The sequence below is a fragment of the Trachinotus anak genome, unplaced genomic scaffold, assembly GCF_046630095.1.
Source record: "Trachinotus anak isolate AG129_WGS33_773 ecotype Australia unplaced genomic scaffold, CSIRO_AGI_Tana_v1 ptg000036l, whole genome shotgun sequence".
Classification (NCBI taxonomy): domain Eukaryota; kingdom Metazoa; phylum Chordata; class Actinopteri; order Carangiformes; family Carangidae; genus Trachinotus; species Trachinotus anak.
In genome coordinates this window covers 134,315-147,608 of record NW_027273887.1, presented here as the reverse complement: position 1 = coordinate 147,608, position 13,294 = coordinate 134,315, and the positions used below count along the sequence as shown (strand labels likewise).

General features: G+C 47.4%; 3 protein-coding genes across 8 annotated transcripts; 1 reads left to right on the top strand and 2 right to left on the bottom strand.

The window, feature by feature from the left end:
- Nucleotides 1-124: 124 nt before the first annotated feature.
- mrps28 (mitochondrial ribosomal protein S28) lies at nucleotides 125-1,073 on the bottom strand. Its single transcript, XM_071472238.1, has one exon. It carries the CDS (start codon nucleotides 1,024-1,026, stop codon nucleotides 472-474), a length of 555 nt encoding a protein of 184 aa, XP_071328339.1. The 5' UTR covers nucleotides 1,027-1,073; the 3' UTR covers nucleotides 125-471.
- A 56-nt stretch (nucleotides 1,074-1,129) lies between these two features.
- Nucleotides 1,130-5,026, top strand: sde2 (SDE2 telomere maintenance homolog (S. pombe)). 3 transcript variants are annotated; one of them, XR_011687124.1, is made up of 9 exons: nucleotides 1,130-1,287; nucleotides 2,543-2,660; nucleotides 2,765-2,876; nucleotides 3,122-3,291; nucleotides 3,665-3,791; nucleotides 3,905-4,048; nucleotides 4,125-4,275; nucleotides 4,468-4,882; nucleotides 4,913-5,026. XR_011687124.1 is itself a non-coding variant. In XM_071472235.1 (8 exons), exons 1-8 carry the CDS (start codon nucleotides 1,189-1,191, stop codon nucleotides 4,675-4,677), a joined length of 1,134 nt encoding a protein of 377 aa, XP_071328336.1. In that variant the 5' UTR covers nucleotides 1,130-1,188; the 3' UTR covers nucleotides 4,678-5,026. The 3 variants fall into 3 exon arrangements, 1 of the variants encoding a protein (XP_071328336.1); XR_011687123.1 differs by having other exon boundaries at nucleotides 4,465-4,882; XM_071472235.1 differs by having other exon boundaries at nucleotides 4,465-5,026.
- Nucleotides 4,934-12,861, bottom strand: mtif2 (mitochondrial translational initiation factor 2). Of its 4 annotated transcripts, none has more exons than XM_071472221.1 (15): nucleotides 12,703-12,844; nucleotides 12,225-12,442; nucleotides 11,731-11,965; nucleotides 11,520-11,631; nucleotides 11,268-11,439; nucleotides 10,987-11,147; nucleotides 10,218-10,394; nucleotides 9,283-9,422; nucleotides 9,030-9,154; nucleotides 8,656-8,860; nucleotides 7,424-7,676; nucleotides 7,210-7,350; nucleotides 6,401-6,565; nucleotides 6,123-6,263; nucleotides 4,934-5,408 (listed from the first exon to the last, which is right to left on the bottom strand). In XM_071472221.1, the coding sequence occupies exons 2-15, from the start codon at nucleotides 12,242-12,244 to the stop codon at nucleotides 5,239-5,241; spliced, it is 2,217 nt and encodes a 738-aa protein (XP_071328322.1). In that variant the 5' UTR covers nucleotides 12,245-12,442; nucleotides 12,703-12,844; the 3' UTR covers nucleotides 4,934-5,238. The 4 variants fall into 4 exon arrangements, with proteins under 4 accessions (XP_071328322.1, XP_071328325.1, XP_071328323.1 ...); XM_071472224.1 differs by having other exon boundaries at nucleotides 11,731-11,891; nucleotides 12,703-12,843; XM_071472222.1 differs by lacking the exon at nucleotides 12,225-12,442 and having other exon boundaries at nucleotides 11,731-11,891; nucleotides 12,703-12,861.
- Between the last annotated feature and the right edge of the window lie 433 nt (nucleotides 12,862-13,294).

Genomic DNA, 13,294 nt, shown 5'->3' with positions numbered 1-13,294 from the left:
ATTAAATCAATATTCAAGTCATCATCAAATAATTAATCACATGGATAAACAGTGTAAAATATATGAATGAAACAATAATTTGTGAACTTAAGAAATCATTAAAACTCAACTCAGTGCTGTGAAATATTGTTTCATAATTATTTTCATATTTTATTCCACTCCACACAACAAACAAACAGTTAATTTTATGTTTACTGAATATTTATCATTTTAATATCTCTTGAACACAGCTGGAGAGTTCTGGTCCTCACACATCAGTCCCGAGTCCAGACTCAAGCCTCACACATCAGTGATCAGACTGACTGTCTGATCACTGATGTGTCTGGAAACATCTGCACAGCTTTCCTGCCTCCACAGTTGATCACGAACAACACAAACAGAAATGTCCTGGTTCATTCCTCCAGTCTCAGGCTTGTCGCTGCCAGACTCCCTTTAGAAAACCCTTGATTTTACTTTAGCAGGGGCTGACAGTCAGTCCCGGTTCTCTTTGTCCCGTCCGTCCCGTCCCTCAATCGGACCCAGCAGAACGGCCTGGGCCTCCAGCAGAGTGGTGTCGGTTTTTGCCCCCAGGAAGCGGGCTGTGAGCTCCGTGTCCTGCAGCCGCAGACGGACTCTGCTTCCCCGCTGCAGCTTCTCTCCTCCGTCCGCCGGCCGCGGGCACACACAGTGGAACTTCCCGCCGAAGTCGATGTACAAGTCGTCCTGGACCACGTGGAAGATCCGCCCGACCACCACTTTGTCCTTGGCCGGTCCCATCTGGATCAGCGGGGACCGGCGGAGCAGCGAGGTGAAGCTTTCATCGGAGGAGGACCCTCTCGGGCCGTCCGCGGCGCTCGCCGCCTCCCGCCGGAGCTCCGACTGCAAGTCAAAGGCGGCAGCGAAGCCGGATCTGGGTCTGTCCGCGGGGGGCTGGTCACTGCCGGAGGCCCCGTTAGAGTCTGAGCTGAAGGAGCTTCTGATCAACCTGCGGGAGGGGAACCGGAGTCCAGACCTGGTCCGACACACGACCCTCCACAAGGCCGCCATGTTGTCCCTCAGCAGATCGAGCAGGAACCTCTTTCAACGTCCGGTAGAGGAAACCGTCCGCGCGCCCCCTGGCGGCTCCGGCGCACCGTGGTGACGTCACCTCCCAGCGGATGGGCGAAGAAGAGCCGCGTATCCGCGCTCTTCGTACTTTGAGAATCCAACATGGAGGTGTGTGTGAAGGCCCCGAGGCTCAGGTGTAACTTGGTGTTCCCGGACGGTTCTGTGGTCAGAGATGTTCTGACCCGGTTCATCCAGCTACAGGTGAGACACACACCATAGCAAGGCGGGAAAACTGAAACAATTCATGTGGAAATATTTGAATCCGATAGGAGTGTCGCTGTTAGCCGACGTGCTAATGTTAGCTAACAAACAGACTGAACGGTTCGTTAAACGTTGAATTCGTCCATCCGGCTCAAACAATAGTTAATGTTTCTCTGATAACTGAACAAGTTTAACCCGATCTCCTTATTTTAATGATTCTTTTTCAGAGGTGGAAACGGAAGTGTGTTTTCTAAAGTAGGTACTTGTTCTCTAATGATACTTTTACCTTCGACTGCACTTTATTTCAGAGGGAAATGTTGTAGTTAGCTTAAGAGTTAGTTAGCATAATAGTGTTGTTAGCATAACACTGCAGTGACTGACAGCTACAGTTCTGTGCAGACTTTACAACAGACTCTTTAGACAGACATTAAACCAGCTGTAGTAAATACAGTTGGTACATTGTTATGACGTCGTTTAAAGAAACCTGTTATGCTTATTTCCAGCTCCATGTTTTTATTCTGGGTCTCTACTTGAGCGATTTTACATGATTCACAGTTTTAAGAAAAATCCTCATCTATCTAAACCCGCCTGTTATACAGCCCCTCAGTGGAGCCTCTGACTGAAACAGGCTAAATTATCTCAGATTCAGATTCAGACTCAGAAAACCTTGTTTATACCAAATGGGGCAATTCAGTGAACAGTTCCCAGTTATAATAAATAATCTTGGGCTTCCTTAAAAGGAGGAGACAGGCAGCACCATGTCCTCCTCTTACTGGTGGACGTCCTGAAATGTCTGATCCAGAATCTGAGGACAAAACCAGCGACACAGTAACAGATCACAGCAGAACGTCATTGTTCAGAAAATATTAACCATTACCTGCTGATTGTGACATCACACTGGATTCAGTCTGTCAGTCACAGTTTGTAAGTAACATGTTTCTGTTATTAGTTCTACATGTGGGAAATGACCTAAAACATGACAGGAAATAAAATCTAACATCTGGTAAAATGTTCTGCTGTCACCAGGCGACTGCACAGTAAACCAGCACCTCCTGTTGTTTGTATACAAAGGGAAACGGTGGCGTGTTGACATGGCAACAGGCTAAAACTAACCAAACTCTTCCCCAGCTCCTCTTTAACCAGCTTTTTTTGAGGGCTGCCAAACCAGGCGATAGGCAGGGATTATATGGAAGTGTTTGAACCTCGTATCTCCCTGAGTCTGACCTCAGAGTGTTTGAACCTCGTATCTCTGCAGGGAGTTTCCTCTGACGATTTCTACATCGTCAGAAATGGTCGACTGTCCGATCTGGAGGATCCTCTGCAGCATGGAGCCATCTATCATCTGGAGCCACGCCTCTGTGGAGGGAAGGGAGGTCTGTCCAGGAAATACACAGATCCAGCTTTTCAACATCTGTTTCCACAGTCTGAAGGCAGTAGAACTGAGAATAGACTAAACACTCAAATCTGTGTGTTTCAGGGTTTGGCTCCATGCTGCGAGCCCTCGGCGCTCAGATTGAGAAGACGACAAACCGTGAAGCTTGCAGAGATCTGAGTGGACGACGTCTCCGAGATGTGAACCACGAGAAAGAGTGAGTCACAGAGAGCTCCTCAGAGAGCTCAGGTCACAGCAGAATAACCACCTGGCGCTCAGTATTTACTGGATGACGTGTGTTCATCCAGTAAATACTGAGCCTCAGACGGTTTTAGTTTTATTAAAACTACAGTTGTTTATAATATTACTATAAAACACAGAAACACCTTCATTTAGAGATGTTCAGTGTTTCAGTTTCATTCAGCTCAGACTCCAACTCTTCTTCTTCTGTGTTGGCTGCAGAATGGCAGAGTGGCTGAAGAAACAGGCGGAGCGGGAGGCGGAGAAGGAGCAGCGTCGTCTGGAGCGTCTGCAGAGGAAACTGGCCGAACCCAAACACCAGTTCACTGATCCAGAATACCAGCAGCAGTGTCATGACCTGTCAGAGAGACTCGAGGACTCTGTGCTCAAAGGTGAGGGGGGAGGGGCGGAGTTAGAGGTGTCACAGATGTGTTCAGGTGTAGAGCTACAGAGTGTGTGAGTCCTGTAGAAGCTCCTGAGCTGCTGCAGGAATCTGAACAAAGACACAACCAGAGTCTGGTTTAAAGATCCACCAGGTCGGACCCAGTTTACAGCTGATGAACATGAAACATGTCAGCTCTCTGTCTGTGTTTTTGCTCTTTACACTGGAACTCCTGAGCTCCAGATACTGCACCATTAAAGGGTATAGAGGAGGCGTCAGTGTCCAGGTCCAGACCTCCTCTGCTCAGATTCTTCAGATTGTTTTAAACCCTGATATCAGTGTGAAACATCCAGAGTCTATCAGGCCGTAACTGTGTGTTTCAGGTCTGCAGGCGTCCTCCAGCAGTCAGGTGAAGGTGGACGACGTCTCAGCAGGAAAGAGGCCAAACTCGGATCAGAGCAAACAGCCAGAGAAAAAGAAAAAGAAGACGACGGCAGCAGCCTGTTTCTGGTGAGTCGCCCTATGTCACAAAGAGTCAGAGCAGCTGAGGAGCCCAGACTCCACTAAGGCTGCATCAGAGGATGGAGACACATGATGATGTACATCTGTTGTCATGGTTACAGGGCGGGGGTGGGTGAGCTGGATGAACTGCTGAGCTCAGAGGACGACGATGATGACGAGGAGTCTCCATCCACGTCCTCTTCCAGCTGTAGAGCTGTTACCGTGGAGATGCAGAAGGAGGAGCCGGAGCCTGAGCAGAGCAGCAGGTAGGGATCAGGTCTACCTCAGACCAGATCCACAGGGTCCAGACTCCAGTTTATTTAAATAATTTGTCTCTTCCAGCTCGTCCTCAGCTTATCAGACCATCAGACCTTCAGAGGAACAGAAACCTCCAGAGACCAGACCGTCAGACCAGACCGTCAGACCAGAGGAAGAAAAACCTCAAGAATGCCCTAAAGCATCAGAGGAATCCAGCTGTTGGTCTCAGAAGCAGGTCAGTAGTTTGTCTTCTCTCTGCTGTTTATTAGTTTGAGTTTCCTGTGATGTGAGGCCAAACATGAGGTGAGCTTGTTTTCCTCTCCAGCGTTGCCCTCCTGGTCACAGGTCTTATCAAGTATTGATGATTTTAAAAACTCTGAAATGTAATGAACAAAGTGTTTAACTCATCTGCTGCTGCTTTCAGCAGTCTGCGGTGGACCTCTCCTCTGTGACATCAGTCCACCAGCTGGAGTCTCTGGGTCTGGATGTCCTGAAGGAGGAACTGGTGTCTCGTGGGCTAAAGTGTGGGGGGACTCTGTCTGAGCGCGCCACCCGTCTCTTCTCCATCAGAGGACTGACACCAGATCAGATCAACCCAGAGCTGCTCACGAAACCAGGCAAGACCAGGAAGAAGTGAAGAGGTCAGAGGTCAGGAGTGGAGTCTCCATGAGAGAAGGACATTAAAGGAACATTCTGTTTCTTAGTCTCACACGGATCACATTCAGAAAATGTGTGAATGTTTGTGGTTGACTGCTCTGGAAGAAGCCAGTAAGTGGCCCTTAAGTGAAGACTTTTTGATGGCAGATTTTTATCTTTGAATACAGACTACCCACCAATCAGATGTGTTTGTTTGTGGATCTGTCCAATCAGAGACCAGACCTCAGGCTTCAGTATCGTGGCTGTTCAGTTTTCTTTATTTGATCAACTACCTGTTTGTCTGACGTTTTTAAACCTGAAGCTTTTATTAAAATGTCTCTGAAACAAAACTCTCTTGTTTTGTTTTTTTTTAACTTCCACTGCATTAACTGCTCACCTGGCTGCAGTGATGTACAGGTGTACTCAGGTGAGTGCACACTGTCGATCACTCTCACTGTCTGTGATGCGCTGATTAATATTTATTCATTAGACATGTGACATGAAACGTGACCGCACAGTAAAGGAACCACTCGTCCTCTGAGCAGCAGGGAATGATGGGACGTTAGAAGCTGGGGTTCCAGGAAGTGACCTGCGGAGCGTCTAGGTTCTCGAAACAGACAATGACGTCACCAGACCTGAACTCCAAATCACCATCAACTGACAGACCACAGTCCATTCCCGTCTTCACCGTCTGAACATCATCCTTGTGGTGCTTCAACGCAATCACAGAACCTGCAGAGAACAGCAGGGGAACGTCACATTAACTCGACTTCTGCTGGACCACGTGTCAAATGAGATTTTCATAAGAAAACTTTATTATGTTATTTTTAGTCACTGGTCTGTGTTTTAGCTTGAGGTGATTTTGTAATTCAGTATCAGTTTATTGACTCAGTAGAAGAGTTGTGATTGTGGTGATGATGATGATGATGACGACACTGACAAAACTGTCGCATGAAATAACATTTTAAAGAGAATTACATTTGATTGAAAGTTAAAATTAGTTTTATTAACTTTAGTTCAAATGGTTGTTTATCTCTATGTGTCAGCCCTGTGATGGACTGGCGCCCTGTCCAGGTGAACCCCCCCCCTCGCCCAATGTCAGCTGGGATTGGCTCCAGCCCCCGTGACCCTATAAGGATAAACTATATCGCTGATGTCCAAAGTAAAACTTAAGAGCTGAAGAACAGCAGATATATATATATATCTATATATATATATATATATATCTATCTATCTATATCTATATATATATATCTATCTATATCTATCTATATCTATATATATCTATCTATATCTATATATATATATATATCTATATCTATATCTATATCTATATCTATCTATCTATCTATCTATCTGGTATCATATATATATGTCTGATTTAATTTAATCTGATTGAGGAAGTGTTACTAGCCTGGATGAGGTTTTGGTCCAGGTCTCACTCACCCTCCCAGATGGTGTCCTGTCCTCGCATCAGTCTGAACCGGAGTCGACGGTCTAGCAGACCTTTCTGGACCCGACAGCCGGCCACAGGAACCTTCTTCTTCCCCACAGAGACGTCAAACATGGCGAGGACCGCCGCCTCACCTGGACAACAGAAGGAGGGGATGGGAGGGGGGTAACAGGTGAGACAGACCACTTCCTGTCAGGTACAAGTCATGTTCCTCTGTATTTGTTATGTTTCCCGTCCATTGGTGAGTCTGTGGGGTCGTTGTTTTACTCACCGATGATGTTCTCGGACACGAGTGGCGGCAGTTTACTGCTCAGTTCGTCCTTCAGCTGGTCGATGAATTTGTAGATGACAGAGTGCAGTCTGAGCGGGACGCCTCTCTTCGCCGCCATCTGCTGGACCGGCCTGCTGGCCCTGACATTGAAGCCGTAGATGGAACCTGGAGGGTCAGTTCACTGAGGTCAGAACAGGTTCTGTTACAGAAACACCTGGTCAGACTGAGATCGTTCCTTCAATCATCTTCATCTTCCTCAGTTTCCACTGAGTTAAGAGCTGAAACTGTTTCAATAACAGTTATTTAAGTTAAAATGTCAACTTTTCTCCAGCTGCTTTGTTAAATGGTGTAAACTGCAAATATTTTATTTTGAAATTGTTACCTTGACAACGATAATTAAGATGGTTGATGATGAACAGAACCGTTCTTGTGTTCAGACGAGAACAGGTTTTACAGACGTTTTTAGTTCAGTCTTTTTCATTCAAATTATGATACGTTGAAACGTTCTGTTCAAACATGTCAGATACAGGTTCTGTGTCGTGTGATCTGAGGACAAATATCTGATGTTTTTATGATTAACACTCAGATTTAAATTTAAACAGTTGGTCACAGTGGAGGTGTTCGTCATGTGACTAATTAACGTAATAAACAACGACATTGCCATGAAACATCATTTATATTTATAGACTGAATCATCGGTTGATGTTGATTCACAGGTAAAAGTCGAATCAGCTTCAGACAGGTGAATACAACAGAAACTTGTCGTTGACCTCTGACCTCTGACCCTGCTGGTGGACTCCTGTTTGTACCTGCGAACGTTTCGGCCATGTTGACGTCGTTCTCAGAAACGTCTCCGATGCCGAAGTGAACGACCTCCAGCTCACACTGGTGCTGAGCGTCGTAAGTGTCTGTGATGTTCAAGATGGCCTCCACCGAGCCATCCACGTCACCTGAGGTCAAAGGTCAACTGTCAGTCAGCAGGAAGCAGTGATGTCACAGTGGGATCGGCCTATCACAGCATACCTTTGATGATGAGCGGCAGACTCAGCCGGTCGTCCTGAGTCCTCTCGCTCGGCCTCATGGAGAACTTGGTCTTGTTGGCTCGGTACAGAGCCGCCTTCCTCTGCCTCCAGCTCAGGTGAGACAGCTCCGCCCTCTCCCTCCTGTACTCCTCCAGGTGTGCTTTTTGTTTGAGCTCAATGACACTCTGCTCCTCCTGTAGCCTCTGCTGCTGCTCCTCAGAGCTCCTCCACTCCACCACCTCCCTCGCCCGCTGCTGCAGGAGGAGAAACACCAGGAGGTTCACATATAAAACAAACGTGCCATCAGGTGTGACACAGGAAGTGACACCACAACAGAGGGGAGGCTTCAAACCAATCATCAGCCTCCAGGTCTGAAACATGAAGCATCAGCAGTGAAGAGCTGAGAGCTGCAGTTCCTCTAACGACCACCAGAGTCTGGCTCCAGCAGTGAGTCAGTCCCACAGACTCCCATGTTCAAATGTCTTTACAGCAGAAAGAAACATGTTTACAGCCTGGTACAGAAACTGTTCTGCTCTCTAGAGATCATTTCCTCCTTCATGACACCTGTACGGCTGAATTTATACAACTCACCTGTTCACACCTTATTAAGGATTTTATAAAGCTATGGAGAATTGAAGGCGTGGCCTCTTTGAGTGACAGGTGGGTGAGTGTATGTCTCAGCTCCACACACGCCCCACCTCTTTGACAATATTTGGATTAGTTGGGAGGTAGGAGCGGAGTCAGGCACTGCCAAGATGGTGATGATGGAGCAGCTCACTCTGAGCTTCAGAAACCTGTTTCACAGAGGCTCTGCCCATCTTTTTTTTCTACAGTCTGTTCTCCACAGATCATCAGCAGCATCAATAGTAAGAAACAGGAAGTTAAAAAAGTCTGAAAAACAACGTAAATATTATTAATAATAAAGAAAAATAAATAATTATTATTTTTAATAATTATTTTTGTCGACAGAAGCAGGTCGTCTGAACTTCTTCACTTGGACCATCTGACTGGACTTTGATGGACAGAGGTGAAAGGTCAAGGTCACTTTGACCATGGGTCCTGTCAGCTGACAGGTTGGTGAAGCGATCATTTATTGTTGTTTTTATTTTGTCTTTTATTTTTGTCTGTTGGTGGAGGTTCTATGAAGAACATCCTCACTGTCTGTTACTGACTCCGGGTGAGGCGAGGAGCTGGTCCCCCTGCAGGTTCACTGGGGATGTGGTTTGTTCTCACCTCAGACTCCACCTCCAGGATGACCTCTCCAGCAGATGGCAGCTCCTTCCAGCCGACCACCTCCACTGCACAGCCTGGCCCCGCCTCCGTCACCGCCCGTCCGTTCTCATCAAACAGCAGACGAACTTTAGCCCAACTCTTTCCCGCCACCAGGACACAACCGCGCTTCAGCGTCCCCCGCTGGACGATGGCCGTGGTCACAGGACTGAGGAGACACATGGGGCGTCAGTTACAGTCACGCGTCACAGGAAGTGCAGTCGTTCATCACGTTAGTTTACAATGAACTTTTAGTTTGAGGTCAGGGGTCACAGGGGCCACTGGCACTGGCTCTAGTCCTGATGTCGATGATGATAATGATGATGGCGTCCTCTCACCCTTTTCCTCTGTCGGTTCGACTCTCGATGATGAGTCCCTCCATGAGGCCACTAGGCTCCGCCTTCAGCTCCAAAACCTCAGCCAACGCCACCGTGGCTTCTGCCAGAGCCAGCAGGTTGTCGCCCTGACAACAACATGACATCATCACTTTATTGATAATGTCATACATATGTATGTAATAATGTGGTAATAACTGCTGAGCTGAGGGGTCAGAGGTCAACGTGTCTCCAGTTTGTTTAACAGTCATGTGACCTTCAGAGCAGAGACGTGGATCGCCTGGACGTCGCCTCCAAACTCCTCACAGATGACATCATGAGCGAGCAGCTCCTGTTTGACTCTCTGAGGGTCGGCCTGAGGCTTATCGCACTTATTCACCGCCACGATGATCGGGACTGAAACACAACAGACGCAGAGCAGACACACAACAGACACAGAGCAGACACACAACAGACACACAACAGACGCAGAACAGACGCAGAACAGACACAGAGCAGACGCAGAACAGACGCAGAACAGACACAGAGCAGACACACAACAGACACAGAGCAGACACAGAGCAGACACGCAACAGACACAGAACAGACGCAGAACAGACACACAACAGACACAGAGCAGACACACAACAGACACACAACAGACACAGAGCAGACACACAACAGACACAGAGCAGACACACAACAGACGCAGAGCAGACACACAACAGACACAGAGCAGACACGCAACAGACACAGAGCAGACACAGAGCAGACACAGAGCAGACACACAACAGACACACAACAGACACAGAGCAGACACACAACAGACACAGAGCAGACAAAGAGCAGACACGCAACAGACACAGAACAGACGCAGAACAGACACACAACAGACACAGAGCAGACACACAACAGACACACAACAGACACAGAGCAGACACACAACAGACACAGAGCAGACACACAACAGACACACAACAGACACAGAGCAGACACACAACAGACACAGAGCAGACACACAACAGACGCAGAGCAGACACACAACAGACACACAACAGACACAGAGTAGAAACACAACAGACACACATTAGAAACACAATAGGAACACAATAGGAACACAATAGGAACACAGGGTAAAAACATTAGACAGACGCAGCAGAGAGCCTGTGGTGTTTTCAGCCCTCCGCTGTGCCTGTCAGGTGGAGCTCCTACCTCGGCCTCTCTTGGCGTGCTGGATGGACTCGACCGTCTGGTTCATGACGCCGTCGTCGGCCGCCACCACCAGAACGACGATGTCGGTAGCGTTGGCTCCGCGGGCTCTCATGGAGGAGAAGGCGGCGTGGCCTGGAGTATCCAGGAAGGTGATCTTCTCACCTGTAGGCAACTGGACTGGAAGTAAAAACCCACGTCAGAAAAACAACTTGACTGATCTGAGGTCATTTCTCCATCATGAAAACACGACAGAGGTTGAGTTGATTCCCCTGAGACATTAACACTGAACATTAAACAGAAACAATTGGATTATTGTTATTGTTATTATTGTTAGTGTTATTATCACGTGATGTGAGTGTTTTCCGTTGAGTATTTGCTGTTTTTCGTTTTGTTTTGATTTGTTGGTCAATCAAAACTTTGATTACGTTTTATAAACTAAGACATTAGGTCGAGAAAATAATCGACAGATTATTAATAAAATTAAAACACTCACTAATTCTACTTTTCTGTATTTTTGACTGCTGCTAAGCTACATTTAAATTCAGCACTTCCTGCAGATGTTTCACATTAAAAGCCTCCCAGAAAAGACAGAGACTTGGCTTTTAATTTGAAACAAGAAACGGCAGTTTAACAGCAATTTTAAAAAAATATAAGAAAAAAGGGCAAAGTAGAACTGACTTGAATTAATAAGTGAAAACAGACCTGATGTTTGTGTCTTTGAAACTGATTTTGTGAATAAAGTTTAATCAAACAGCAGGTGAGCGTTTACCCAGGAAGGCTCCGATGTGTTGTGTGATTCCTCCGGCCTCAGTGGAGACGATCTGACTCTTCCTCAGACTGTCCAGCAGGGTGGTCTTACCGTGGTCCACGTGACCCATGATGGTGACCACCGGGGGGCGGGACACCAGGCTGGACGGGTCTGCTGGAGGCCTGAGAGGGTCACAGGTCAGAGGTCAGAGTGAACTTTATTCTCAAGTAAAACAAAAAGTAGGAATGTTTTCTGATTGGCTGGTTTGTAAAGGTCAGGTGACCTGGTGCTGTCCCTGTTACCTCCTGTGGGCGTCCCTGTTGGGTCTCTGTCGGCTCTCGCTCACTTTGGCCCATTTGAACTTCATCCCTGATCGAGTCACCGCCTCTTTAATCCACCTCTCCTCCAGAACTGAGTCTGGATCCAGACAGTCCAGATCCACTTCTGTGTTCAGAAGAGCCTCCAACACGTGATCTGAAATACAAAACAACTTTATTGATCAGGTTTCACACGGACAGGATGAGGTCTCGCCCTGGCTCTTTGCTGGCTCTTACTGTAGTCTTTCTGCATGGCCTTGGCGAGAGCCGCCACCGTCATCCTGTGTGTGATCTCCACGACTTGTTTGTCCACTTTGGGTTTGACCTTCTGGTTCTTCTGACCTTTGACCTGAAGACACGACACAACATCAAAGACCAGCTGTAAGCAGACAGGCGTTTCCTATTGGCTGTCAAGTGAACAAAGAGGAAGACAGTCAGTCAGATTCACCTGTTTGGAGGCGTACTTCCTGTTCTGCTGACAGGTGAGCATGGGGGCAGTGCTCCGGGCAGGACAGAGGAGGGGCGGAGACAGGAAGCTGCTGAGTAGAACGGGGTCGGTGTGAACGAGCCGCCTGGCACCCCGCATCACTGATGACATCACATTCATACCTGCAGAGAGACACAGGTGGAGCTGGACAGGTGGTTTTATGTCCGTGCAGTTTGTTTTACTGTAGAGGTCCGACCTCAGAGGGGACAAAGAAAGTTCATCATGATGAAATGAAAGTGAAACATCCGCAAAAATAAACAGGACTGCATCTAAACCAGGTTCCACCTCCACGGTCCAGGACTGCAGGACCTGCTCAGCTGGTGCGTTCAGGGACGCACCAACATCTGATACTGAAGAACAAGCTCCTTTTAAAACATCAAACCCAGAAAACCGACAACAGTAAAGTAATGCGATGCACTACAATCCAATCTAACATGAACCTAACATCTCATTACCTGTCACATCCAAACGTCATTTTAATTCTTTTTTTTTTTGCTCATGAAGCTCGTTACATGTGAGCTCAGGACTGAGGAAGGTCTACTGGAGTCCAGGCCAGGACCAGCATGTTCACTGGTTGATTTATACAACATTTCTGTTTACTGAAGCTTGAGTCTTCGCCACTTCAAAGCAGCTTCCTGCACAACGGGTCGGGTTAGGCTGTAGCTCCGACAAACTGAAGGATTAAAATAGAAAATGAAGGTGTTTGTCGATTATATCCGTTAATATATAGGCCGAATCATCCAGATCTACCTCACAGTTCATTAAAAATCCCTGGGTTTGGTTTATTTAGTTGTAGTGACTCGACAGCACTAAAACACCACATTTCTCAGTGGAGTCTGGTTCACCGTTCGACCCACATGACAGATGTCCTCCTGCGACAGGAGATTGTGACGCGGGTTCAGGTAGACTGTGGTCCCGGTTCCGTTATCTCACCTGTCAGAGTCGTTTCTTCTCTCAGCTCATCCTCAGACAGACTTCACCGTGACACCAACCCGAGACTGGGAGCCGCCATGACAGCTCGCTGACGCAGCGGGAGAAGCCGCCGCCGCCTCCTGGCGGTGCGGGGCGGAACCTCTTCTGCTTTGGGTCTGACGGTGGTCGGTGCGGTTTCAGTGTGGAGCAGAGATCAACCCCCAACCGTCAACCTCCATCACAGGTGGGAGTCCTGCATTCAGGACACGACAGCTGAGTAGAGTCGTGTTGTTGGATTATGTTCCATAATATCTGCGAACATTTGTTTTATTTAATTGCAGCATTTTTACTGTTAAAGATGTGAATTGTACACTTTCAACACAATCATGTGTTTTCTCCATTCACTTTGTCTCGTTGTTTGTATTTGATGATGGAAACTCAGCAGGACTGAAGCTCACCTGAACCAGGTGACATGGACCTAATCGAATCTCAGCCACGTCCACTGAGCGGCTCCTCCTCCTTTGTAGTTAGTCTAACCAGGGTTAGGCTAGTTACGGTCAGTTTAATCAGTTAACTGAATCATCAGTACAATAATACGGAGCCCAACACTGAC

Bases quoted from the DNA above. Each gene is read 5' to 3' on its own strand.
- mrps28 (XM_071472238.1), bottom strand. From the start codon at position 1,026: ATGGCGGCCTTGTGGAGGGTCGTGTGTCGGACCAGGTCTGGACTCCGG.
- sde2 (XM_071472235.1), top strand. From the start codon at position 1,189: ATGGAGGTGTGTGTGAAGGCCCCGAGGCTCAGGTGTAACTTGGTGTTC. The intron at 1,288-2,542 runs GTGAGACACACA...GTATCTCTGCAG, and splicing joins CCCGGTTCATCCAGCTACAG to GGAGTTTCCTCTGACGATTT. The intron at 2,877-3,121 runs GTGAGTCACAGA...TGTTGGCTGCAG, and splicing joins GATGTGAACCACGAGAAAGA to AATGGCAGAGTGGCTGAAGA.
- mtif2 (XM_071472221.1), bottom strand. From the start codon at position 12,244: ATGACGTTTGGATGTGACAG. The intron at 11,966-12,224 runs GTAATGAGATGT...GTCCCCTCTGAG, and splicing joins ATGACGTTTGGATGTGACAG to GTCGGACCTCTACAGTAAAA. The intron at 11,440-11,519 runs GTAAGAGCCAGC...TTTGTATTTCAG, and splicing joins GGCCATGCAGAAAGACTACA to ATCACGTGTTGGAGGCTCTT.